Source organism: Microcebus murinus, chromosome 8 (assembly GCF_040939455.1).
Source record: "Microcebus murinus isolate Inina chromosome 8, M.murinus_Inina_mat1.0, whole genome shotgun sequence".
Lineage (NCBI taxonomy): Eukaryota > Metazoa > Chordata > Mammalia > Primates > Cheirogaleidae > Microcebus > Microcebus murinus.
This window is the reverse complement of record NC_134111.1, coordinates 89,028,552-89,055,026: the sequence shown is the minus strand read 5'-3', so window position 1 is coordinate 89,055,026 and position 26,475 is coordinate 89,028,552. Positions and strand designations below refer to the sequence as shown.

The window sequence follows — 26,475 nt, the reverse complement described above, 5'->3', positions numbered from 1 at the left end:
CACACCCACTGAGACGCCCATGCCACTCTGCCCTGCAACTCTCGATGGTACTCTATAGGCTTCAGAGTTGCGGGGGAGGGGCGGGAAAAGCGACACAGGGGAAAAACCATAGAGTCTTGGCAGCCGATAAGAGGAAGAGAGAGTGGCCTCCATATGCCCGATGTCCTAGAGGCGGCTGGGCCAGAGGTGGTCGCACAAAGGGATCCCCGGGAGGCCTCTCCAGCCTCTGTCGACCATAGAGATGCGGCTCCCGCCTGCCCTGGGCTGGGTGGTGAGTGAGCTGCTGCAGGGCGATAGCTGGGAGGGAGTGCGGGTGGAGCGAGCTGGAGGCAGAAGTTTCTCGAGCCCTGGGATGAGAGTGGGCCTGGGCTGTGGGAACTCTCGGGAAGAGTACTGAAGGGAGCACGCTGAGGAGCCGGGCCCCGGCGCCTCCGCAACGTCACGGCTCTGTGGGGTACCCGCTACTTCTCAGGACCATAATCATGACGAGGCTCCATTCCAAGCTTTATTGATTACAAAACGCCTTTCCCATTCTCTGGCTCTTGTGATTCAGCTCCTACCTGACGTTGTGGACGCTGTCATTGCCTCCATTTTACAGATAGGAAAGCTGAGGCCCAGAGAAGCGAGGCAACTGTATCTCTCCAAGTCATCGCGGTAAGTCAGAGCCCAGGGGCAGGTGGGAACCCTTGTAGTTAGGCCGGGGCTCTTTGTTTCCCCAGGCCTTCTCTGCCTCAATCTGTCCTTTCTCTGCCTCATTGCTCCTGCCCCAAAGATAAACACATTTCTTCTCTAGTGCCCACCTGTCTCCTACCTTACCCCGCCTTCCCGCAGGTGAAGGTTCTCAATCTCGATGGCGCCACGTCCTCCTTGGCCTTCCTCCAGAGGCTGTCAGGAAGATTCTCCAGAGCAGCGATAATACTCATTAAGTGGCAGCTGCGGTTACCAGAGAATCCCTCTGACCGCTTCCCCGCCACCTTCTCAATCCCTGTGATCCAATGCTTTGAGTCGTGGGATTCTGGAGAATAGAGACCATCAGATTGCAGGACCTAGGTTTCTTTTTCCTTTTACATCTTCTCACCTGCAGCCTGCCCTTTACTCCATCTCAGAGACTCAATTTCATGAAGTGAATACTGTCATTCTTACTAATTACTAGTAATTCAGCTTAAACTCATTTTAGCTGTGGATACGAGAATATGCAATGTAATTGTGATTCATTTCTCAGTTATGTTCCCGTTTTCAGTTGGAGGCCATAGTCAATTAATGAGTTTGAAATGTCTCTACATGTGTCACTTTATTGTGAGGAACCACTGGTTTGGTATCTTGGTACAAGATACCTCACTTTACTGATTCAGCTCCATGTCTACAGATCTTCACTAGAATCTTATTTGTCTGATTTCCATAGATTGTTGGTGATTTGTGTTTGTTGAAATGATAATGTCAATAAACTACTGAAAAAGCTGTACATGTAGAGAGGGAGACTGATAGGTAAACAATAGTGCAGCGTGACACAGTTTCTGACAGGGCTATGTGCAAAGTGCCATTAGGACCCCAGGAGAGAGAAAGTAAGTTAAGCATGTCAGGAACCCTTCATAGTGGAAGTGACTTTTGTGGAGCTTCTTAAAGGATTGTTAGGAGTTGGTTAGCTAGATGATAGAGAGAGGAAGAGGGAGATTGAGAAGGGGAAGAGGCGCATATAAAGCCAAGAAAGAGACAAAAGGCCGTGAGGATGCGGAAGCAAAAGAGAATGTGGTGAGTCTAGAGAATGGCACATCATCTGGTTCAGAGATCTGTTGAGAGGAGAGATGGAAGATGAGTCTGGAGAGGTCATCAGGAGCCAGATCATGAAGGAAGGGCCTTATACCTATACTGAGGAATATGACATTATCAAATATTCAGAGGGAAAGGGACCTCTGAGATCCTTTGGCCTCACCTAATTTTGTTGCAGATAAGAAAACTAAGGCCCAGATTGTTTAATGATTTGACCAAGGGCACTTAGGTAGCAAGAAACATAACCTGCAATCATTAATATGCTGTCCAAAACTTGTTAGCTCTCTCCTGATATTGACTCTTATTATTTGTATACTTTTTGGTCTGAACATTGTTGTAAAAAGAAAGACTCTATTTAGGTTAATAAGGTGTGGCATGCTGCCGTGCAAGGCAGTGACTAAGTGGGTGGGCACTGGGCTGTGTACCAACACCAACCTGGAAGAAAGCAAGAGCTCTAACAGTATTTTTGTTTTTCTTCTGTTTGGCTTCTTAGCATTTAAGAGGCCAAAACACGCAAGTTGCTGGTGATGACAGACCCTGTGTTGGACTCACAGCCAACCAACAGCACTGGGGAGATGGATGGACTGTGCCCTGAGATATTGCTGATCCCTCCACCTCTCTCTAACCGTGGAATCTTGGAGCCCATTCAGAGCCCCTGTCCTTCTGGGGACACCACACCTTTGCCTACTGATCCAGGCTGCCTGCTGGTAGAGGCCACAGCAACTGAAGAGGACCCAGGGAACATGGAGATCATTGTGGAAACAGTAGCTGGAACCTTGTCCCCAGGTGCTCCTGGAGAGACCCCAGGTACAAACACAGTTGCAAGCAGGCCAGTGGGACAAGCAGCCCTGAGGTTCTGTCTGTGCTATTTTTGGTTCTTCTGTATAAATATGATGAGAACATAAGGAAGCATCCTATTTTTATACTTGGAGATGTTGTAATTTGGTTTGCAGTTGGTGCATGTTGATTGAAGGCTGGTGAAGTGGTGCACAACCTTGTACCAAGCTTTTGGCAGAGTCATGTCCCTTCATGTCTGCTAGGCACTAATCCAGAAAGGGAGACCTTTCTGATCCCTCTGCCCAATCCTGGCTTGTCCTTTCTGTTAGAGTCCTTGAGGATTCTTTCCTCCATATTGACCCTTCCACCAAGGAACTACGGCTAGGGATTAGGCAAAAGGCCTAGCATGTCTCTCCCACCCTGGGCTTGGCAGGGCTTTCCAGAGGTAATCTGGTATTTCTCTGCCCTAGTTTCTCACATATAACATATTTTACTCATCCAAGGCTTGCTGTTAAGAGTAGGAGGCTTGGTGCAGTGGTGTGCACCTGTAGTCCCAACTACTAGGGAGGCCGAGATGGGAAGGTCACTTGAGCCTAGGAGTTTGAGACTATAATATACTATGCCTGTAAATAGCCACTGTACTCCAGCCTGGGCAACATAGTGAGACCCCATCTCTTAAAAAAAAATAGAGTAGGAGTTGAGCATTTGCATTTGTCCTAGGAGGAAGACTCTCCCTTTGTTCATACCATATTTATAACCTCTTATTTTTAGGAAACTTCTCTGTTTTTTAACTGCCATCCTCCAGCTATAGTTGTCAGTACTTCTCTTGGCAGTGTAGTATAGTGATAAAGAATACTAGGAAAGATTAGCTAATTTGACTATGTAATATTTCTAAATTTGTGTGTGGTAAAAGGAATTTTTTTCTAAAAAGCCTGGGAAAAACACTTGCAATATATAAGAAAGAGTTAATAAGATGAAAAAGAAACAGCTTTATTTAAATGGGAAAAAGAAAGCTACATGCCTTTCACTAAAGAAGAAATAAAAATGGTTAATGACCATATGGAAGGATGCTTAATCTCACTAACAAACAAATTTCAATTAAAAATAACTATGAGGTGCTGTTTTCATTTCTCAACTTTGGCAAAATTAAACATTTTTTTATAATGCCTAGTTTTGGTGAGGCTATAGGAAAACACTGTCTTACAACTTATGAAAAATTAATATAATCTACATTTAGCTATGTAACAAATTTTACAATATGCACACTCTGACCCAGTAATTCCACTGTAGGAAACAGTCCTGTAGAAAGACTCACACACATACACAAAGATACAGAGATAAGGATGTATAGGGCAGCTTTATTTGCAATGGTTGGAAACAGCCCAAATGTCTATCAGTAAGGGCAGAATTTTTTTTTTTTCATGACAGCCTACCATTGAAACAGAATTTCATTTTGATTTATCCATGTTCTAAACTACCATGAACTGGAAAAAAAAATATGAAATAGATTTAAATGTACTCATAGATAAAAATATCTTTAATATATAGTAAGTGGGGAAAAAAAGGCCTAAAAGGATACACACCAAGCTATATGTGTGAGAGTGGGAATGGTTATTCTTTCTTTGTATACTTCTGTATCATTTGAATTGTTGCATTGAACTTTTCTTTTAAACAAAAAAATGATAAAAAGGACCAGCAGAATAAATGTAAGAAAGATAAATGTGGGCTTAAGTCATGGCTCTACCACTAATAAACATGGTGGCCTTAACTGCATAGAATGCTATGTGCCTCTTATAGGGCTGTTGTAGGACCAAATAAGAGCATTTCTTAAGCTTTTCTTTATCAAGGTTCTGCCCATTACTTTAAAAATTGCAGCAATTATTATGGAGGTGATTTGGCTGCTCTCAAAAAGTATGTTCTCCATTTTATGAATTCCTTTACAGAATTTGAAAGTAACACTTTGTCAGTTATATTGCAGATATTATCCCTAGTTTGTCATTTACTTCCTTTGGAAGTTTCTAAATTTTATTTGGGCAAAACATGTTGCCTTTTCCTAATGCTTTCTGGATTTGATTAATGTTTGTTTATTCATTTAAAAAATACTTACTAAACACCTATCTTGTGCCAAGTATTATGCTTGGTGGATACTAGGGTTAGACTGTCCCTGACCTTATGGGGCTTACATTGCAGGTGTAGAACCAGACTTAACAGTCCATCTGTACTCCATGAATATTAAAAGATTCACCTACATTTTCTGCTAGTAACTAACTCCTGTGAATCTTGTTCCATCTGATTCTATGCCTTTCTCTGTCGGTCCTCTGCCTGCAGGTGTCCTGGTAAAAGTGGTGGAGGTGTACTTCTGTGAGCGCTGTGAACAGAGCTTCGCAGAGCCCACTCTGCTGGCCCTGCACCAGTGCAGTGAGACCCATATACAACCAGTGCAGGGCCTCTCTAGCCCCTCGTGCTCTGTAGAGCTGCCCCCTAGCAACCTTAACCTCCCTGGCTCTCTGCAGGGCCAGAGCCCGCTAGATAGCCCCTTGCCATGCCCTGTATGTAGACAGGAGTTTGCCCAACCCCAGGCCCTGAAGAGCCACTTCAAGATTCACCGGGGCACTCCTGACACCTTCTCCTGCCCAGAATCTGGCTGTGTGTTCTCTGCTGAAGATCGCAAGGGTCTGCAGCATCACCTGAGGCAGACCCACAGAGCAGTTCCTGTGCCCTGTTCTTTCCGCGGCTGCCCTTTGCTTTTCGGTAGCCAGCAGGGCATGGAGCTGCACCGGCAGGGCCATTACCCTTTCCACTGCAGCCATTGCAGCTTCATGGGCTCCAACGTCAAACTCTTCCGGCAGCATCAGTGGAGCCATGGGGCCGGGACACAGGAACAACATTCTGCCGTTCAGGGCCTTTCATCTCAGGAGCTGCTGCCAGGTATGAGGCCAGGGGCCCAGCAGTCCCCCTCTTGGAGATCAGCCACAGTTGATCTTATGAGATAGGCAGTTGTTTCCAGTGCCATAGGTGTGCATGAATACAAGGAAATCTAGATAATGGCTCAGTAGGGTGACATGGGGAGGCATCTAGAAACCTTGAACCATTCAGAATATATGGCCAAAAGAGGAAGTCTTTGTCCCTGATGATGAGTGAAATTTGGCTTAGGCTACATATAGCCTGAAGTTAATCAATATTAACTGATCTATTTCAGAACTTTCTGAGGGCAAAAGCAAAAATGCCCATCATTGGTTATAGCCACTGGTAGAATGCCTGTAGATTCCCTTTTAGAGTAGCTGGGATTAGGAGATTGGGCAGGAAAAGTTGGGGTTATTTTAAAAAGGAAACTTCAATGGAGATGGTGTTTTACTGATTCTTACTCCTCTTGGTCTCAAAAAAACATTTTAAAAAAGTTTATGGAGGTGAATAGAGGAGCAGAAGGAAACAGCAAAAACAGGCCAGAAGAAACCAGGATTCTGATGAGATAAGTTGGCTTGCTAATACTCACTTGTGCTTTGTTGCCTGAAGAGAAGACCTTTTTCCTGGAAACTAGTCATATGTCTTTGCATTACTCAGGTAGCTGCCTCTGTTAGAGGATAGAAGGGATGGATTTGGGTCGGGAGGGCACTAGAACACTTTAGAAATCAGGGTATGTTCACACTCAGTGAGCCACCAGCCATTATCCCTGGGTACCTTATCCATGGAATTATGGTCTACCCATTGTCTACTCTCAGCTCCCTACCCCTACCCTAATGACCTCAAAGCTCTTACAATCAAGGGTTCTGAAGTTGGTGCTGAGGTTTGATTTACTTTAGATTGGAGTATTGCTGATAGATTACATTCTGATCTTCCTATCCATGCCTTGAGTGAGAATAAATTTATTTATTTAAACCTCAAGATTTAAACCTCACGCTAAAAGTAGAGGAGGGTGATTCTTTCAGCCAGTAAGTGGAGAAGGACAAGCATTCATTGCTGTCATTGGCTTCTGAAGACTTTATCAAGTTTTATATGTCTCCAGCTCCCAAACTGCCTCCAGGAGAGGGAGAACCTTCAGAGGAAGCAGGTACAACCTTGCCTGGGCAGGAGTCAGCTGAAGAGGAGGACGTAGAAGAAGAGGAGAAGAGTGAGACCCAGAAGGACTCCCAGAAGGCCTTGGACAAAGGCCAAGGGGCTCAGCATTTAGAAGGTAATGTTAGTAGGCTTGAAGCTCTTGGTGAGGAGGAGTGGATTGTGAAGAGCCTGGCATTGAGGCTGTTGGGTTTGTTTTCTGAGCTTTGGTTCAGATCCTTCCATTCTTCCCATTTTACCTTGACCCAGAAGTCAGGATCTACTGGGAAAATGATAAATGGGTAAGTGGTAAAGACGCTAGTAACAAAGGGTAGGGATAACTAGAGTTTGCTTTTCTGGGCTGATTTTCCTCAGACAGAAAACTCTTTTGCAGAGGTTGATGTTCATAGTGTAGAGATACCAGAAGAAATTGATGATTAGCAGCCTGTTTTATTTGGTATTGAGCCCCCAAGATTTTTCTCTGAATCCTTGCTTCCCATTTTTCAACTCAGTAGAACACTTGAAACATATCCCACAGGGGACAAATTTATTGTCAGGTGAATTAGAAAGATCTGATTGTATTATTACCAACTCTTTATTTTATTTATTTATTTTTTAATTTAATTTAATTTTTAGAGATGAGGTCTCGTTCTTTTGCCCCAACTGGAGTGCAGTGGCATGATCATAGCTCACTGCAGCCTCAAACTCCTGATTGTCCTGCCTCAACCTCCCAAGTAGCTAGGACTACAGGTGCACATCACTGTGCTCAGCTATTACCAACTCATTACCTAGCACCAATGAGCCAGTGTTTGGAAATAAGAATACTTTACCTTCTTTCCTTCTGCTCACTCCTTTCGGGGCAACTTTACTTATAACTTTATAACTTGCTGATTTTTCCTCCTGCTCCAGTAGAACAAGGGCAGGAAGAATAATAATGCTCCATCCTGATTGTTCTTTTGAGCAGCTGTAAACAAAGACTCAAGAATAGCTGGTGGCTAGGTGAAACACTTCAAACAGGCTACACCAAGGTCTGAGAAGTTCTTATAATGTTGCTTCTCTTAGAGACTACAGTGTTTGAGACCCTATTACTTATTTTCCTGGAGAGAAAGGCCACATTGTTTGTATCTAGGCAAATTGTGGTTCTTCCATTATCTGGCTAGCACTGACTTGTTGAAGAATCTCACTCTCAACCCTCTCTCTATTCCTTCTCCTAGGGGATGTTGCTTCAGGTACTGAGTCCCTCTTCAAGACCCACATGTGTCCAGAGTGCAAACGCTGCTTTAAGAAGCGGACCCATCTGATGGAGCACCTGCATCTCCACTTCCCAGACCCCAGCCTCCAGTGCCCCAACTGCCAGAAGTTCTTTACCAGTAAGAGCAAGCTCAAGACCCATCTACTGCGAGAGCTGGGTGAGAAGGCCCACCACTGCCCACTGTGCCACTACAGTGCAGTGGAAAGGAATGCACTCAACCGCCACATGGCCAGCATGCATGAGGATATTTCCAACTTCTACTCAGACACCTATGCCTGTCCTGTCTGCCGTGAGGAATTCCGCCTCAGCCAGGCCCTCAAGGAGCACCTCAAGAGCCACACAGCAGCAGCTGCAGCAGAACCATTACCCCTTCGCTGCTTTGAAGAGGGCTGCAACTATGCAGCACCCGACCGCAAAGCCTTTGTAAAGCACCTGAAGGAGACCCACGGAATGCGGGCTGTGGAGTGCCGCCATCACTCATGTCCCATGCTGTTTGCCACAGCCGAAGCCATGGAGGCCCACCACAAGAGCCACTATGCCTTCCACTGCCCCCACTGTGACTTCGCCTGTTCCAATAAGCATCTGTTCCGTAAACACAAAAAGCAGGGCCACCCTGGCAGTGAAGAGCTGCGCTGTACCTTCTGCCCCTTTGCCACCTTCAACCCTGTGGCCTATCAGGACCATGTAGGCAAGATGCATGCTCATGAAAAGATCCACCAGTGCCCTGAGTGCAACTTTGCCACTGCCCACAAGAGGGTGCTCATCCGACACATGCTGCTTCATACCGGTGAGATGGCTTCCTTCCATCTTTACAATAATGTAGAAGTAATGATGGTGATGATAATGGCTAATATGACCTTTAACCGTATACCAGATACCACATGAAGGGCCTTGTATACATTGTCACATTTGACCAAGAATTCCTAGAGATAGATTCTAAGTTTACAAATGATCCTTGAGGGCTGGGCACAATAGCTCACGCCTGTAATCCTAGCACTCTGGGAAGCTGAAGTGAGAGGATAGCTTGAGCTTAGGAATTTGACACTAGCCTGAGCAAGAGTGAGACCCCATCTCCACCAAAAAGAAGAAAAAAAAAATTTTTTTTTAAAAACCATCCTTGAGTGTGTCGTTCAGCTAATAAAGTAGAGCTGGGATTTGAATCTAGGTGGTTTGATTCCAGAGTCTGTGCTCTAACTACTATGCTGTTGTGTCTTGCCCTTAATCCCCTGTCCAGTTCTGCTACCCTTAGTCCGGCTTGGGTGGGTCAACACCAAGCCTATTAGAGTGAAGAAACCGAGACCAGGACAAATACCTTCATTTGTAATTTAAGTTTTGGGATGTGCTGTGAGAGAGCACAGGGACTGAGCCATCTATACACATCATGACCTTCCATAGCTTGACATTCATGACACTGGAACAAGATCATCTCCAGTGACCCAGAAGTTGCACGTTTCAACTCCAGCTCGTAATTGTTTAGCAGTATTACTGATGCTTTAGGTGACAGCCAAATCAAGCTTCCTGCTATAGCATCATCCCATTTATGATCTCTATATAAACATCAATGGATTATTAGGACATTAAAAAAATTTCATCAAAGACTCTGGTTTGGGAGAACAATTTTTAGGCAGCTTGGGGCAAAGCCATTGTTGTTCCCATTAAACAGTTCGTTTTTATATAATACATGCTTTAGTCACAAAAATCTCATGTTTCTGAGGCCTTTCCTAAAGCCTATATCTGTGTAGTGCTTTATAGTTTACAGAGTTTTTTCATATGTGTTATCCCATATAGTCTGTAATAACAATATTGTAAGCAAGCCAGGTAAAGATGAGAAAGGGGACAAACTCTGAGAAGTTAAATTTAGACCTACTTTAAGATCACACAGCTAGTGTTAGAACCAGAACCAGAATACCATGTTGCTTGCCTTTCACCACAGGGAAGGAGACTGGATGAGTGGGCAGGGAACCAGGGAGGGGTCCTAAAGGAAACATAGCCTCCAGCCTCTCACAGCCAGGGCTTGACTATCTACATGGACAGCTCAGTTTTGAGTTTTCACTGGGCACCACTGACAACTTTGGGACATATCATTTAATCTTCATACCAGTCATGTGAGGTTAATATTTTTGTTGCCCTCTTTTTGGAGACAAGGAATCTGAGACTGCCCAAAGCCACATGAGTAGTAAGCTGGGATTTAAATCACTGCTTAATACCTCTGATTTCTCTGCCTCAGTGTCCTCATCAGTAAAATGGAGGAGATAATAGCATCTGTCCCATAGAGATTCAGTGAGAGGAGGTATTTTATAAAATGCCTGGCACATAGTAAGCACTTTGTAAATGTTGACTGTTAATATTTTTATTACTTTGTTGGACTTCAGAGTCAGAGTTCTTAACCACTGTGTTCTATAGTCTAATTTATTTTTCCTTCTGTTCCAGAATATGAAAGGAATTGGACTAAGTGGAGCAGTTGGCTATTATTGCCAACAAGTTGTAAAACAAATCGGGGATTTTAAAGGCAGTTTTGAAAAGCTCAGTCTTTACTTTCCTCCCATCTTCATTGGTGTAGGATTTGGGGAGTAGTTGTCTGAGAGGGTTGTGAAGCAGCCTTGATTATTGTAAAGTCTTCAACGTCTCAGGTAGCACATGAAGCTTTTGCTCCTGCTTGGCATCAGGGTAAGCTTGCTGGAAGAAATGGTCTGTCCACTCAGTTGATCTGTGTCTGACCTGTGTTCTCTCCTCTCTCATCCTCACCCCTCATATAAGGTGAGAAACCTCATAAGTGTGAGCTGTGTGACTTCACATGCCGAGATGTGAGCTATCTATCCAAGCACATGCTGACCCACTCTAACACCAAAGATTACATGTGCACTGAATGTGGCTATGTCACCAAATGGAAGCACTACCTCCGTGTGCACATGCGAAAACACACAGGGGACCTCAGGTATGAGCACACATGTGCCTCCATCCCTATCCCAAGGACCTTATGCCAAGTTAGCCTCCTCTTGGATCCATCCTCTGGCCCCGTTGCTTTTTCCAGTCCCTGGAAGTGTCTCCTCCTGACATCTTTCTCTGCTCCCACCATCTCAGCTATTGCCTAAGTCCTCAGAGTTTGGCCCTGGGAAATTGGATAGATTTTACGCTTATAGCCACTTCCAAATCCAGGCATGTTCTCTGACCTGTGGGCACAGCTGGCTCTTGGGGGTTTCTCTGTAGCTTTCAAACCTCTGTGGGAGATTGGGAACAAGGCACAGAAACCTGCCCTATGGGGCTGTAGTCATATAAGCTCCTTAAAGTCCATGGTGGGTTGTGCTGATTCAGAATAACTTTGTTTTAGGAAGCAGTATACAGTAAGGCTAGAACACAGGTCTGATGCTAAGCTGTCTCCACCCCTCACTTCCTTTGTAACTAACCTCAAGCAAGTTATTAACTTCTGTTACTTAGTTTCCTCACTTGTAATCCTCACTTGTAAAATAGATACCTGTTTCACAGGGCAGTGATCCCCAACCTTTTGACACCAGGGACTAGTCTGGAAGACAATTTTTCCATGGATGAGGGACGGGGGATGGTTTCAGGTTGATTCAAGTACAGTAAAACCTCTCTGCTAATGATAATCTGTATTTGCAGCTGCTCCCCAGTGCTAGCATCACCGCCTCAGATCATCAGGCATTAGATTGCCTAAGGAGTGCACAACCTAGATCCCTTGCATGCGGAGTTTACAGTAAGGCTCTTGCTCCTATGAGAATCTAATGCCACCGCTGCTGATCTGACAGGAGGCAGAGCTTGTGTGGTGATGTGAGTGATGGGAAGTGGCTGTAAATAGAGATGAAGCTTTGCCCACTGCTCACTCATGTCCTGCTGTACGGCCTAGTTCCTAACAGTCCATGGACCAGGGATTGGGGACCACTGTCATAGGGTAGTGGTAAAGGAGGGTGAAATGAGATGATGCGTGTATAATACTGGGTGCAGAGCCTGGCCCATAGTATTTATTTAGTGACCCTGAGTTGTTATGACTTTTTTTTTATTGTGATTGCCTCTCCCTTTTGCTCCTTGCCAGATACCAGTGCAACCAGTGCTCCTATCGCTGCCACCGGGCTGATCAGCTGAGCAGCCACAAGCTGCGGCACCAGGGCAAGTCTCTGATGTGTGAGGTGTGTGCCTTCGCCTGCAAGCGAAAGTATGAGCTGCAGAAGCACATGGCTTCCCAGCACCACCCTGGCACACCAACCCCAATTTACCCCTGCCACTACTGCAGCTATCAGAGCCGCCACAAGCAAGCCCTGTTGAGCCATGAGAACTGCAAGCATACCCGCCTCCGTGAGTTCCATTGTGCCCTCTGTGACTATCGCACCTTCAGCAATACCACCCTCTTATTCCACAAGCGCAAGGCCCATGGCTATGTACCTGGGGACCAGCTCTGGCAGCTACGCTATGCCAGCCAGGAGCCAGAGGGGACCAGGCAGTGCCCAACACCCCCACCGGACTCAGAGCCCTCAAGCCAGCTGTCTGCCCAACCTGAGGGGCCAGGCCATGATCCTGGGTCTGTAATAGACTCCAGCGTGGACCAGTCCCTGCCAGAGACAACTGAGGAGGTCAACACTGAGAATCAGGATGGCAGTGAACCTCCCCATGGGGATGACCTGGTTGGCAACCCCAGCCCAGCGGAGGTAGAGGAGGGTGAGGGCAGCTGCACACTACACCTAGAGGCCCTGGGAGTAGAGCTGGAACCTATGGCTGAGCCACCTCTTGAGGAAATCACTGAAACAGCCCCTGTAGAATTCAGGCCCCTGGATTCCTCAGGGCCTCTGGGATTGGAAGGACCAGAGCTGTCCAGCTTTGAAGGTGTTAGGACTTCAAGCTTGGGTGCTGAAGAAAATCCCATTCTGGAGAAGCCAGTCTCTGAGCCCCCTAGAAATCCTCCATCCTCAGAGGAGGCCTCTAATAGCTGGGTGGGAACATTCAAGGCAACTCCACCTGCTGAGACAGCACCCTTGCCCCCATTCCCTGAGTCAGAATCATTACTCAAGGCCCTAAGGAGGCAGGACAAAGAACAAGCAGAGGCACTGGTACTGGAGGGGCGGGTGCAGATGGTAGTGATCCAGGGGGAGGGACGAGCTTTCCGTTGCCCACATTGCCCTTTTATCACTCGCCGGGAGAAGGCCCTGAATTTGCACTCCAGGACTGGGTGTCAGGTCCGCCGAGAGCCCCTGCTGTGTCCTGAGTGTGGGGCTCGCTTCAAGCAACAACGTGGCCTCAGCACCCATCTGCTAAAGAAGTGCCCTGTTCTGCTCAGAAAGAGCAAAGGCTTGCTCAGACCAGATTCTCCCATCCCACTGCATCCTCTGCTCCCAGGTGCCCAGGCCTCAGAGGACACAGAAAGCGGGAAGCCCCCACCTATACCACTGGAAGTAGAGCTACTGCTTCCAAAAGATGCTCCTTTGGAGCTTCCCAGGGAGCCAGAAGAAATAGAGAAGCCTCTTGTCACACTCTCTAGCTCCCCAGTCCCTCCTACAGGAAACTCCTCACCCACAGAGACCCCTGAGAAGTACCACTTTGAGCAGGGCAAGTTTCACTGCAACTCATGCACGTTCCTTTGTTCTCGGCTCTCCTCTATTACCTCCCATGTAGCTGAAGGCTGCCGTAGGGGGCATGGTGGGGGAGGAAAGCGAGGGGCCTCCCAGACCCAACCTGTTCTGTCCCCCTTGAGCAATAGAGACTCCACTCCCCTGAGCAATGGGAGTACAGAGTCCAGCCCCAGTGATGGGGACACAGCTGTAGTTCAAAAGCAGAAGGGAGCTCGCTTCTCCTGCCCCACATGTCCCTTTAGCTGCCAGCAGGAACGGGCTCTGAGGACTCACCAGACCCGGGGCTGCCCCCTTGAGGATTCTGGAGAGCTGCACTGTGGCCTCTGCCCGTTCACTGCTCCTGCTGCTGCTGCCCTGAGACTCCACCAGAAGCGGAAGCACCCCACTGCAGCCTCAGCCCGCGGCCCCCGACCCCCTCTGCAGTGTGAGGACTGTGGCTTCACCTGTAAACAGAGCCGTTGTATGCAGCAGCACCGGCGGCTCAAGCATGAGGGGGTGAAGCCACATCAGTGTCCTTTCTGTGACTTTTCCACTACCAGACGGTACCGGTTAGAAGCCCACCAATCCCGACACACAGGTGTTGGCCGCATCCCCTGCAGCTCTTGCCCCCAGACATTTGGTACCAACTCAAAACTACGCTTGCACCGGCTAAGGGTACATGACAAAACACCCACTCACTTCTGTCCACTTTGTGACTATAGTGGCTATCTTCGCCATGACATCACTCGCCATGTCAACAGCTGCCACCAAGGTACCCCAGCTTTTGCCTGCTCCCAGTGTGAGGCCCAGTTCAGCTCAGAGACAGCACTTAAGCAGCATGCTCTGCGCCGACACCCCGAGCCTACACACCCTGCCCCTGGCTCTCCTGCAGAGGCCACTGAGGGACCCCTGCACTGCTCCCACTGTGGGTTGCTATGCCCCAGCCCTGCTAGCCTGCGAGGACACACCCGTAAACAGCACCCACGGCTTGAGTGTGGGGCCTGTCAGGAGACCTTCCCTAGCCGACCAGCACTGGATGAGCACCGGAGGCAGCAACATTTCAGCCACCGCTGCCAGCTCTGTGACTTTGCAGCCCGGGAGCGGGTGGGCCTAGTGAAGCACTACCTGGAGCAGCATGAGGAGACTTCAGCAGTGGCAGCAACCTCAGATGGGGATGGAGATGCTAGCCAGCCCCTTCTGCGCTGCCCCTTTTGTGACTTTGCCTGCCGCCATCAGCTAGTGCTAGATCACCATGTGAAAGGGCATGGGGGTACCCGTCTCTATAAGTGTACTGACTGTGCCTACAGCACCAAGAACCGGCAGAAGATCACCTGGCACAGCCGTATCCACACTGGGGAAAAGCCTTACCATTGTCACCTCTGTCCCTATGCCTGTGCTGATCCCTCTCGCCTCAAGGTAAGGTCAGAGGATGTGGAGCAGGGAGTAGAAGGAGTGAACTTTCCAAATATTAGCTCTGTGATTTTGGGCAAGATCTTCAACTTTTCCAAGCCTCAGATTACTCATCTATAAAAGGGAGATAATATTTCCCAACTGCATAGGGCTGTTGTAAAAATAAAATTCCATAAGAAGTACTCATTATGTGATAAAGGCATATATCATCCATATATCTGGATGATAATGGGGATAATCTGGATGATAATAATAGTTAACATTTATAGAGTACTTATTATATGCCCAACACTATAATTCTAATCCTTTCAGAAATATGACATATGGATACTTTTATTATTCCCTGTTTTACAGATTAGTAGACTGAGAATTAGGGGTTAGATCACCCAGAGACACAGCTAGTAAGTGACAGAGTCGAGATAGGGAAGACCTAGGGAGAAGCAAAATGGGTTAGGCTGGTATCAAAACTGACCAGACTGGGGGACATGGTTGGTAAGCAGAGTATGGATAGGATGGGAGCAGAGAACAGTTATCTGTCAATAGGTTCTGTCTCATCCCTATTGCCACATCCAGTGAACACCAAAGAGTGCACATTTTCTGCTTTTTGCTTTTCCCTCTTCTAGTACCACATGCGGATCCACAAGGAGGAACGGAAGTACTTGTGCCCTGAGTGTGGCTACAAGTGCAAGTGGGTTAACCAGCTCAAGTACCACATGACCAAACACACAGGTGAGTCTGCATGGTTTTGACAGACTTTTAGGGTTCCCCCATTCCCTGGCAAATCTAACCTCACGGAGGTGGTGTTTATCTTGCTCAGATTCAGGGCTGACATTGATTTTCACCTAAGGAGTAGGCTGGGGGCTATGTATCAGAATGGCTTCCCAGCCTACTGAAGACCTATCAGAATCAGAAGAGGATAAACCTGAGAGCCTGGGCATAATACTTTGCAAAAGCTTCCCAGGTGATTGTGGTACAAGGTCATGTATCCCCTGTTGGAAACCTCCTACTCAACCTTGAGTGACTAAGGGCAGGTATACCTGGTTCCTACACAGACGTGATGGAACTACCATAAGTAAGAAGGAGAAAGTGGAGGATTCTCCTGTTCCAAATTGTCCTTTTCTTCTGGGTATGGAATCAAACCATGGGTTCTCCAAAAACTACATAGTTGTGTGCCTGTGATTATTATATATTGTCCCCATATGTGTAGAAATTGATCAAATACATTTCAAGACCTTTTGCTTCTATGAGTATGCTTCCCTCTTAGGCATTTCTTTTACTTTCTGAGTTGAATAAGCAGCTATGGCTCTCCCTCCCCCCACCCATATTCACCCTTTCCTCCCCCTCTGAATATTAACAACCAAAAAAAAAAAAAAAAAACAAGCAGTTATGTTTAAATGGATTCTCAAATTCCATGAGTATCATGTGACCAAAGTGGGCTAAATTTCTCTTTGGAAACACTACCATATTTGAGTATTCATTACTAGGTGGCTAATTGGCTAGAGGTCCAGTTAGTCATCAGCATCCATTGGGCACCACATACACAAGAAGTTATGTTGGCAGAAGGGTTCAGAAATGTCAGACAGGATTCGAACATTACAAAGGTAGAGTCATTAGCTTGCTGCTTGTGGTTTGTTTGTTTTTTTTTTTTTTTGAGACAGAGTCTCACTTTGTTGCCTGGGCTAGAGTGCCTGCTTGTGTTCTTTATATCCCAGGATCACGGTGACTCTTATGGCCCACTGAAACTTGTTCCACCCCCTTTCAATGATGATTTGTCCTCTGTCCCATAGGATTGAAGCCATATCAGTGTCCTGAGTGTGAGTACTGCACCAACCGGGCTGACGCACTGCGTGTGCACCAAGAGACACGGCACCGGGAAGCACGGGCCTTCATGTGTGAGCAGTGTGGCAAGGCCTTCAAGACGCGCTTCCTGCTGCGTACCCATCTTCGCAAGCACAGTGAGGCCAAACCCTATGTGTGCAACGTGTGCCACCGTGCTTTCCGCTGGGCTGCGGGCCTGCGCCATCATGCCCTCACCCACACCGACCGCCACCCCTTCTTTTGCCGCCTTTGCAGTTACAAGGCCAAGCAGAAATTCCAGGTGGTCAAGCATGTGCGCAGGCACCACCCTGACCAAGCTGACCCAAATCAGGGTGTGGGCAAAGACCCTACCACCCCTACAGTGCACCTGCATGATGTGCAGCTGGAGGATCCTAGCCCTCCTGTTCCTGCCGCTCTACCCACTGGACCTGAGGGCTGAGCGCCTACCTCACCTCCTGGACAGCAAGAGGATGTGGTCCAAGATGTGTAAACTGGGACCAGAGCTGGCCTGAGGAGCTCAGGGCCTACGAAAGGACTGGCTTTGGGGTATCAGGGTGACTGGAAACCTCCTGGAACTCTAGCTATAGTACTTTGAAATTAACGGCTATATAAGAGAGAGACATGGATCACAACATTGATTTCTTGTTGAGGCATACTGTGTTTAAACCTGTGAGTTCCCAGTTTCTTCACCATCACTCCATCATAGTCCCTGGCTATAAGAACTTGGTTTTACCCACTCTGTCTTCTCTTCCCTTCTTATTGTGTCAAGTACTATTTTCTTTTAGCATCTTCAAAACAGCTGTATCTAACTGCATGTGCTATTGTGCCTAATGCTCTATAAAGCATGTTAAACAGAGAATGATTACTAGCTTATAGAATCATCCAAATCCCTGTCTTAACATTTCCAACCTGTCATCTTGATCTGGTCTGTCCCCTCTTAGACCTCTGCCTTCTCTTTGTCTCCATCCATCTTTACTCAGTGATTCTAAAACAGGCCGAAGTCTGTCTTTCTGTCCTTGAGCCCATCCTGGTCTTTGCCTTCCTCCGTACTTCTAAGCCCCTTTGTCTCCCTACAGAGGAGGGATTGCCACCCAGTAAGCCTCCTTCTGGAGGCAATCTTAATTCAACATAAATCCTCACACTGGCTTATCAGCTGTGCTAAGGTGTTAAAACACAAGGATACTGTGAAAGGCAAATGATTAGGGAGGTAAATCTCCAATTCAGAATTATATAAGTACCTCACAGTATAATTCTATAGTGCCTCACTATATAGTTGATCATCTAAGCTGGGACACACTGAGAAAATTAAAGGGGGTACTATTAATATTCTGGGACAATGGACATAAACCAGGATGATTCTAGGCAAGTTCTTCAGGAGAGCTGGGATCACATAACCCTTTGTCTCTTCCTTTTGCCCTGCTTCTTAAAAGTTGTGTGTCCTTCCTATGTAGCACATGCAGGAGGTTCCCTGGAAACCTTTCTCCACTTTTTCCCTGTCCCGCCCAACTACCCAAGTGTCCACCCAACCCTTGTACCTCCCCTTCATGCCCAACAGTAACAGACCTTACTCAAGCCAAATTGGAGAGAGAAGCTGCATTTATACCAGTGGGGCTAAGATGGAGCAGTCCAGTGGGGACTCTGAGCACTGCACAGTGTTCTCCTGAGAAGTCAGTACAGTTCTGCAGTAGGTCTCCTTTCCCAATCTTTGCCTAGGAAACCTTGAAATTTGATTTATCCTTCTCTTGGCTCTGGGCTTTGAGGAAGTCAAGCATGGAGGGGATAATGCATCCTTAAGTTTCTCTGCTCCACACACCTCACTGGATTTCTAGTTGCAATCAGCTTTTGCACCAGAGTTGATGGGAAAGATTAGCTGTAGATCTGGGTATGGGGTTGAGCCTACAGCAAGAGGAAGGAGAGAACTCCAGTATAGAATGTAGAATCCACAAAGGGAAAGGGCAGGAAAGATAACAACAGGCTTGTGGAACAAAGGAAGGGAAGAGAAAGAAGGTGAAAAATCAGATCCCAGATTTGTTAGGATGAGGTAATTTTATGCCTAGGAATACACAATCCATAGCTTGGTTTTCATCACCTTCAACTGCTCTCTCTGGAACATCCTTCCAGGTTTTTCTCACCATCTAAAGCCAGCACATTCACCCTTCTCATGAAGTGCCTACCTCAGGATTCATCCTCCATGTCTCCCCGTATGCAGATATACACAAAGATGGAAGCTGGGTGGAGGCTGGTGCCATCCTTAGAGAGCAGGTGTATATGGCGGTAACCTGGCAAGAGACAGAATAGCATCAGGAAGGCAGCCAGAGCTGGAGTGTTGGTCAGGGGTCAAAGAGCTGGCTCACCTTGTTGTATGCATGTCCATGGCAGGGTATACTGACCAATAAAGTCATTTCGGGATTTCCAGTCATAATCCTTTACCACAAAACGCACCATGGCAAGTTCAGGCACCAGGACCCGGAAGCATAGTGTCTGCCCCCAGTGTGGATTAAATCCTGAAGTTGGGGGTAGGGGGAAATGAAGGCACAGATATTATTGACTATCCTTAGGCCTACGCTGGGTTGCTTTCCCTGTGTTCTCAGCATTTTACAGGCAAGGAAACTGAGGCTCAGAGTGGTTAAGCAATTTTCTCAGGTCACTGGAGCTTTTAAGTAAAGGGCCAGTATTCTTTGTACTGTTTCACACTGCCTCCCATGGTGGGGAGGAGTGGGGGGACATGCGGTAACATAGACTCTACTTAATGGAGGGCAAGATAGAAGGAAAACTGGCCATGCTCCCAACACCTCCCCTGCCAGCATGCCAGTCTCTCACCGTTGTTCTGCACATAGTTGGTCTCTTGCCGGGTTGTGTCTGGACGGACACCAAAGATCTGCACTCTCACCAGTGGATCCACAATGGACCCCTCTTTGGTCTTGTTCACTTTGGGGAGTTGCTGACCACTGATCACCTGTAACCAGGGCTCTGGAACTTCATGAGTTCTGGCTCAGCCCAGCACCCCCCTCCAGCTTTCATACACCCCAGGGGAGAAGACAAAAGACCTTGCACTATTGCTATTGGTTTGCAAAAATAATCCTCCAAGGCTAATGTATTTTCTTTTCTTTTTTTTTTTTGAGACAGAGTCTCACTTTGTTGCCCAGGCTAGAGTGAGTGCCATGGTGTCAGCCTAGCTCACAGCAACCTCAAACTTCTGGGCTCAAGCAATCCTCCTGCCTCATCCTCCTGAGTAGCTGGGACTACAGGCATGCGCCACCATGCCCGGCTAATTTTTTCTATATATATTAGTTGGCCACTTAATTTCTTTGTATTTATAGTAGAGATGGGGTCTCGCTCTTGCTCAGGCTGGTTTTGAACTCCTGACCTCGAGCAATCCACCCGCCTGGGCTTCCCAGAGTGCTAGGATTACAGGCGTGAGCCACCACGCCTGGCCTGTATTTTCTTCTAATATTCTATCTGCAATTAAAAATGCATCCAAGTAGAAATGAAAGTAGGCATGCTAATGGCAGCCTCTCTTACAGCACTTACTGTGTACCAGGATTTGTTGTAAGCAGTTTATATTAACTGCTGTAATCCTTACAACCCTGTGAGATAGGTGGAAGTATTACCCCCATTTTGCAGATGAGCAGACTAAGGTACAGAGAGGTTAAGGAGCTTGCCCAATGTTACACACCCAGGAAGTGGGTTTGAAGCTATGAAGTTGCTATGAAGCTATGAAGTTGGCTCCAAATACTAAAGCTAGACACCGTTAATCAGGCTACCCCGTCTCTAAAGGAACTTTCAGTCAATTACTCCTATCAGGCCTACCCACCTCTTCCTCTACTTCTACCCCAGCTATCCCACTTTTTTCCCAACAGTTTCTCTTCCCATCATACCTGGATTAAGAGGGTTTGGGCCTTGAAAGGGCTAATGGGCCTCTCTGGGTTGAAGGAACTCTGAGCATCACACAGGAAGTCTGGCTTCAACACATAGCCACAGCCACCATTCTGGCGGAAGAGCCCATCATAGATGTCCATTTCAAGCCCTGCAGTCTGCATATTCATAGCCACTGAGGGACCCAGGAGAAAAGAAGGGAAAGATTCACCTTGGGAGCCTTTCAGCCCCTCTTTTAAAGAATTAAGAAGACAGATATTGGATGCAAGAATGCCTCCTGGGAATACCTCCACAGATAATATCTTTCTCAGTCTGGTAATCTTTATGAAACATTCCCCAGCCCTACTGCCACTTGAGAATTTACTTCCCACCTGCTACTCCTCCTCTTCCTCCTCCCAGTCCCTGCTGCTGCCTCACCCATCTGGCAGCCTGCATTCCACAGTTCTTGGGGGTTGTAGTTGGAAGAGTCTGTCCTCAGGCCACTAGGGTACACACGACATAATTGCCAGGTATTGTGCTGCACAAATTCATTGCCTATAAAAGAGGGTAGGGAAGGAGATGGAAGTGGGCTTCCCTGGTCCCAACAAACCCTGCCTGCTCATTTCACTCTTTTCCCCAACATCTCCTGAGGCTAGCTCCAGAAAGCGTCAATGTGCCTCTCTATTCTGTGTTTGGTTTTTTTTTTTTTTTTTTTTTGAGAAACCTCAAACTCCTGGGCTCAAGCAATCCTATTGCCTCAGCCTCCCAAGTAGCTGGGACTACAGGCATGTGCCACCATGCCCGGCTAATTTTTTCTATATATTTTTAGTTGTCCAGCTTATTTCTTTCTAGTTTTTTAGTAGAGACAGGGTGTCGCTCTAACTCAGGCTGGTCTTGAACTCCTGAGTTCAAATGAGCTGCCTGCCTCGGCCTCCTAGAGTGCTAGTCTATTCTGTTTTATGTAGACCATCTTCCCCCAGCTTGCTTTCTCTAGAGCCTCGAGCCCACTACTCGTAACTCCTCTCCTCCTTACCTGTTCTAAGGAGTTTCTGAGCTCCTTCATCTCTTCTTAGCTCCCTGTCCTCTTTCTTGGGACTTACCTGCCTGCCCACAGGCCTGAATCTACCCATCCCACTTCCCTCCCTGTTTTTCCATTTTGGTCCTGACCAGCCTCCTTGACCAGGCCCCTGGCCTTAGTTTCGGAGAAGGACGATATCTCATAGCAGTGGTAGTGCTCCCTTGAATGAGCGAAGCTGTGGAATGAGACAGTCTTCAAGTAGACAACCAGGTCCGAGAGGGCTGGACACAAGATGATCTTGGACTTCTGGGGAAGCAAAGTGGAGAGGAAGATGGAATTGAACCCTCAGCAGTCTGAGAGGAAGGAAGCTAATGGCCATCCAACCTAAGCCTCTGCCCACTGCCTCCCCACTGCATTTTCCCTCCTGCCTCACCTGCCGGGACAAGAGAAGGGACTCAGGCTTGGAAATAGAAGCCTGGGTTGTAGTCTGACAACAGATAGGCAGACAAAACGACGGACACGTCACAACCTGGGGGTGGGAATGGGAATAAAGGCAGTCTGCATATACTGCTGGGATCAGTTTTAGCCTCTGGGCTTGGAGGGTCTGCTCTGTGTTACATCCTGGGTAACAGGTTTTTAATTTATTATTATTATTATTATTTTTAACCAATGAGTTGCCATCCTCCCTACCTCTCTTCTGTTAAATGAACAATAATCTTTGGTCAAGATGTACATAAATCAGACAGTTATATCAAGGTATGCAAATGGTCATGGAAGTCACAGCTGAAAAGACATGAGAGTCCCAGAGTAATATCTTTGGATTTGTCTCCTGAATTCCCATTTCCATCCCTGGACATGGCAGTAGGTTAGACACCACAGCCCCAGACAGAACAGGATAAGCTAGAATTAGTCAGCTTAGTGAACCAGACAAGTGCACAAGAGAGAAATGCAGACTTCAAAGAGGGATCTTGGAGGTCCCACCAATGGTACCCACCCCTCTACCTCCTTTCCCCATAGGGAGATGGACCACTCTGACACAATCTTATCAGAGCCTTCACCCTCCCCACTACAAAGCTCTCCCCTTCCTGCTACTCTTTAGCTGTTTCTGGCCCTTCCTCAAACTCACCCTTTCCAAGAATCTTTCTCTAAGTCTTTCTTAATTGAAGTCACAACAATCATTCAACTAACCCCGCTTACCCAATATAATGATGCTACACATGTACACACACTCCCATCAGTGGTTTTCAAACTGGTCTTTAAGAAGACTGAGAAGTACAAAGATGTCTCAGGAGCAACCTGGGAGACCCAGGAGAGAGCCAAATGGGTGTTTCAAGTAGGATGGCTCTGCATTTATCTATTTTGTATACTGAGCTTCCATGTAAGATTTTATTTAAAAAAAGAAAAAGATTTCATGGCCCAGAGAAGTTGGAAAACCACTGCAATATATAGTGATGCCATGTATGCATTCTTATGCCTCTTCCATTGGGAAGGAAGTATCATTTTGCATCTTGGCTTTCCACTTTGCCTGGCTCTAGTCTCTTCACAAATAGGCCTTCAGCTTGTGGTGCAGGCTGACCAAATGCCACAGCAGAAAGACCACTCCTGGCCTACCTTCTGCTTTTTGTCCTTACTCAAAGGTCTCAGCTTCTGGAGCTCAGGCTTGGGCTCTGTCTCACACTGGGACTCTAGCACCGATTCTGACTCTGGCTGTCGTTCCAGCTCAGACTCTGGCTCCTCTTCCTCCTCTTCCTCCTCCTTAAGATCCTCCTCAAGCGCATCTAATTTCTTCCCCTTCACCAAGATCTTCCTCCGAAGCTCCTAGGGAACAAAAATTAAGAGGCCTGACTATGTCTGCTCTGGGGCCCTCCAGTGGATCATTCAGTTTCCATTGTTCTCAAAAACAGAGGAAGTGAGTGGGTAGTCAGAAGTTCCCACAGGAAGAGATCAGCATCTTGATACATACAGTAGGAATTCTCTTATTGTTAAGCAAACTTGTAACATTTCTATCCATATGGGGAAAAAATGTGGACCCCTACCTCACATTTGACACACTAAAAGCTCCTCATAAAGATTTTCATGTAAATATAAAGAATGTAAAAATGGGAAAAGAAAATAGAGAATCTTTCTGAATAATCTTATGGGGAGAACACCTTTATAAACATGATACGAAAACTCAATTGGGCACAGCAGCTCACACCTGTAATCCTAACACTTTTGGAAGCTGAGGTGGGAAAATCACTTGAGACGAGGCTGAGCAACAAAGCAAGACCCTGTCTCTACAAAAAATAGAAAAATTAGCCAGGCATGGTGGTGCATGCCTATAGTCCCAGCTACTGGGGAGGTTCAGGAAGGAGGATCAGTTGAGCCCAGGAATTTGAGGTTGCAGTGAGCTATGATGATACCACTGCACTCTAGCCCAGGTGATGGAGTGAGACCCTGTCTCAAAAAAAAAAAAAAAACAAAACAAAACAAAACCTCAGAAAACATTAAAAATAATTGACACTACCAATCACCCCTCCACCAGCCGACCTTGGCCTATAACTACACCCCTTCCAAGCAGGAAGTAGTCAGAAAGAGCAGCGCGCATCATAACCAAAAGGCCAGAATGTAAGGCTGGTGGTGGGCCCCCTCCCTTCCCTAGATCAAAAAAGAAAAGGCTCATGAGACCAGACTCGCCAAGGACAAAACTGCCAGGCCCCTCTGAGAGGAACCACATCCAGATGTCCACCTGGATAAGAATGTTTTGGCTCTTGGATTCCACAAATACCTCCAGCCCCTCCTAAAATCCCCAGCTCTTCCCGCCAAAAGTCCCTGCCCCGCCCAAAGGGTATAAAAGGGCTCAGCCCCTTCAAACAGTGGCGACTTCTGGGACCCCCCTCTCTTGGGGCCCCAGAACCTCATCCATGAGTGTATAATAAAGCCATGTGGTTTGCTCCCCCCCAAAAAAATAATAATAATAGACAGATTTGACTACATAAGGCTTAAAAACTTCAGTAAGGTGAAAGATGCTAAAAAGACAAAAGAAAAGATAGGCTGCAAAAATATTTTCCAAAGATTAATATTTTTAACATTTAAAGAATTATTAGTATATATCAATAAAAATTATAAACTCTAATGTGAGTAAAAATTATCAAATAATTCAAAAGAAGAAAACATGGACTTTTAAAAAAATGTAACCTTGGCCGGGCGTGGTGGCTCACGCCTGTAATCCTAGCACTCTGGGAGGCCGAGGTGGGCGGATTGCTCATGGTCAGGAGTTCGAAACCAGCCTGAGCAAGAGTGAGACCCCGTCTCTACTATAAATAGAAAGAAAATTAATTGGCCAACTAATATATATAGAAAAAAAAATTAGGCCGGGCACGGTGGCTCACGCCTGTAATCCTAGCACTCTGGGAGGCCGAGGCGGGCGGATTGCTCAAGGTCAGGAGTTCGAAACCACCCTGAGCAAGAGCGAGACCCCGTCTCTACTATAAATAGAAAGAAATTAATTGGCCAACTAATATATATAGAAAAAATTAGCCGGGCATGGTGGCGCATGCCTGTAGTCCTAGCTACTTGGGAGACTGAGGCAGGAGGATTGCTTGAGCCCAGGAGTTTGAGGTTGCTGTGAGCTAGGCTGACGCCATGGCACTCACTCTAGCCTGGGCAACAAAGCAAGACTCTGTCTCAAAAAAAAAAAAAAAAAAAAAAAAATTAGCCGGGCATAGTGGCGGATGCCTGTAGTCCCAGCTACTTGGGAGGCTGAGGCAGCAGGATCGCTTGAACCCAGGAGTTTGAGGTTGCTGTGAGCCAGGCTGACGCCACGGCACTCACTCTAGCCTGGGCAACAAAGTGAGACTCTGTCTCAAAAAAAAAAAAAATGTAACCTTATTTTTTTCAATGTTTGCCATCATAAATTATCTCACTCCTGGAATTATTTGTGGTCATTCTCTTCTATCGATTGAAGTGTAATTTGATATTTTTTCCAGAGGGCAAGTTGACAACAAAAACCAAAATTATCAGAATGTAAACTCTTCAACCCAGCAATTTTGCTTCTAGAATTTCGTTTCAAAGATAGTAAATGGACAAAGCTATATGTACAGATGAAACAACCCAAATGTCTATCATAGACTCTGATTAACTAACATAAAATGGAATACTATAGAACTGTTAAAAAGGAAAATATTATATATGAAAAGACATTCATGATATATATGTAAGACACAAAAAGATATAGAGGGTGATATCATTCATGCTTTTTAAAAATGTGACTATACACAAATAGATGTTTATATAAGCATTAAAAGATCTATTTTGTTTTTTAGGCTGGTCAAATGAAAAGATCTATTGATAGCTGTCTATCATTAAGGGAGAGGCTGGGATTATAATGGGGGGTGTTTCCCTTTATATTGTTTGTATAGTCTACAAAAATTATGAACTATTAGGAAAAAATTAAGATAGTTTCATTGAAAATAGAAATATAAGGTAAATAATTGATTTGAAACTTAGAAAACTATAAATAGGATTCTGTGTTCAATTAGATTTTTTAAAAATTAAAGTTGTCTCCAAGGATGTTAAAGAGCAAGATGGTCCATCTGAGGATAAAAAGAAGGAAACAAGAGGAGTATGGAGGAAGGGGCCAAGGTGAGGGAACATGGAAGCCATGGTAGAGTCTGAGATGTGGGAATAGGGTCCCTACCTTAGGCGAGGGCAGCTGAGTGGGCAGCAGCCCATCCAAGGTGGTGCTCAGCAGTTGCTCCCCGAGGATCTCAATCAGATGGCGTGCCATGGTCTCCTGCTGTTCCCAGCTACAGTGGTTCTCCAAAGACAAGATGACTGGGTAGTCTGATGTCTGGTGGTGAGGGGAGGGGACACTGGATCCAGAGTTCTAAAGCCCTGTCACCTCCTCCAAACACCTGCTTCCTAGGCCCTCCTATTTACTCATTCAAATGGATACCCTAATTGCTAAACTCTTCCAACCCCATTACAGGGTTCAATGAGAGTTTGCTGGG

General features: G+C 46.4%; 2 protein-coding genes across 5 annotated transcripts in view; one reads left to right on the top strand and one right to left on the bottom strand.

Moving 5' to 3' along the window:
- Positions 1 to 38: 38 nt before the first annotated feature.
- Positions 39 to 19,020, top strand: ZNF142 (zinc finger protein 142). 4 transcript variants are annotated; one of them, XM_012740249.3, is made up of 10 exons: positions 39 to 271; positions 599 to 654; positions 2,261 to 2,574; positions 4,873 to 5,472; positions 6,548 to 6,715; positions 7,791 to 8,615; positions 10,586 to 10,763; positions 11,877 to 14,799; positions 15,417 to 15,522; positions 16,581 to 19,020. In XM_012740249.3, the coding sequence occupies exons 3-10, from the start codon at positions 2,295 to 2,297 to the stop codon at positions 17,048 to 17,050; spliced, it is 5,550 nt and encodes a 1,849-aa protein (XP_012595703.1). In that variant the 5' UTR covers positions 39 to 271; positions 599 to 654; positions 2,261 to 2,294; the 3' UTR covers positions 17,051 to 19,020. The 4 variants fall into 4 exon arrangements, with proteins under 4 accessions (XP_012595703.1, XP_012595702.1, XP_075862061.1 ...); XM_012740248.3 differs by having other exon boundaries at positions 554 to 654; XM_076005946.1 differs by having other exon boundaries at positions 39 to 654.
- The window catches only part of PLCD4 (phospholipase C delta 4), a 22,337-nt gene continuing 13,430 nt past the window's right edge, over positions 17,569 to 26,475 (bottom strand). The window contains exons 10-19 of the mRNA XM_076005948.1: positions 26,163 to 26,315; positions 23,096 to 23,302; positions 21,918 to 22,013; positions 21,634 to 21,790; positions 20,905 to 21,021; positions 20,490 to 20,662; positions 19,432 to 19,567; positions 18,966 to 19,115; positions 18,786 to 18,890; positions 17,569 to 18,507 (exon numbers count right to left, since the gene is read on the bottom strand). Of these exons, the coding sequence (XP_075862063.1) occupies positions 18,787 to 18,890; positions 18,966 to 19,115; positions 19,432 to 19,567; positions 20,490 to 20,662; positions 20,905 to 21,021; positions 21,634 to 21,790; positions 21,918 to 22,013; positions 23,096 to 23,302; positions 26,163 to 26,315 (1,293 nt within the window). The 3' untranslated portion in view covers positions 17,569 to 18,507; position 18,786. The remainder of the gene's footprint in view (positions 18,508 to 18,785; positions 18,891 to 18,965; positions 19,116 to 19,431; positions 19,568 to 20,489; positions 20,663 to 20,904; positions 21,022 to 21,633; positions 21,791 to 21,917; positions 22,014 to 23,095; positions 23,303 to 26,162; positions 26,316 to 26,475) is intronic.

What these genes read in the sequence shown, in the direction of transcription:
- ZNF142 (XM_012740249.3), top strand. Translation starts at nt 2,295, where the DNA reads ATGACAGACCCTGTGTTGGACTCACAGCCAACCAACAGCACTGGGGAG. An exon ending in AAACACACAGGGGACCTCAG is followed by an intron (nt 10,764 to 11,876) that starts GTATGAGCACAC and finishes GCTCCTTGCCAG; the next exon opens with ATACCAGTGCAACCAGTGCT. An exon ending in CTGATCCCTCTCGCCTCAAG is followed by an intron (nt 14,800 to 15,416) that starts GTAAGGTCAGAG and finishes TCCCTCTTCTAG; the next exon opens with TACCACATGCGGATCCACAA.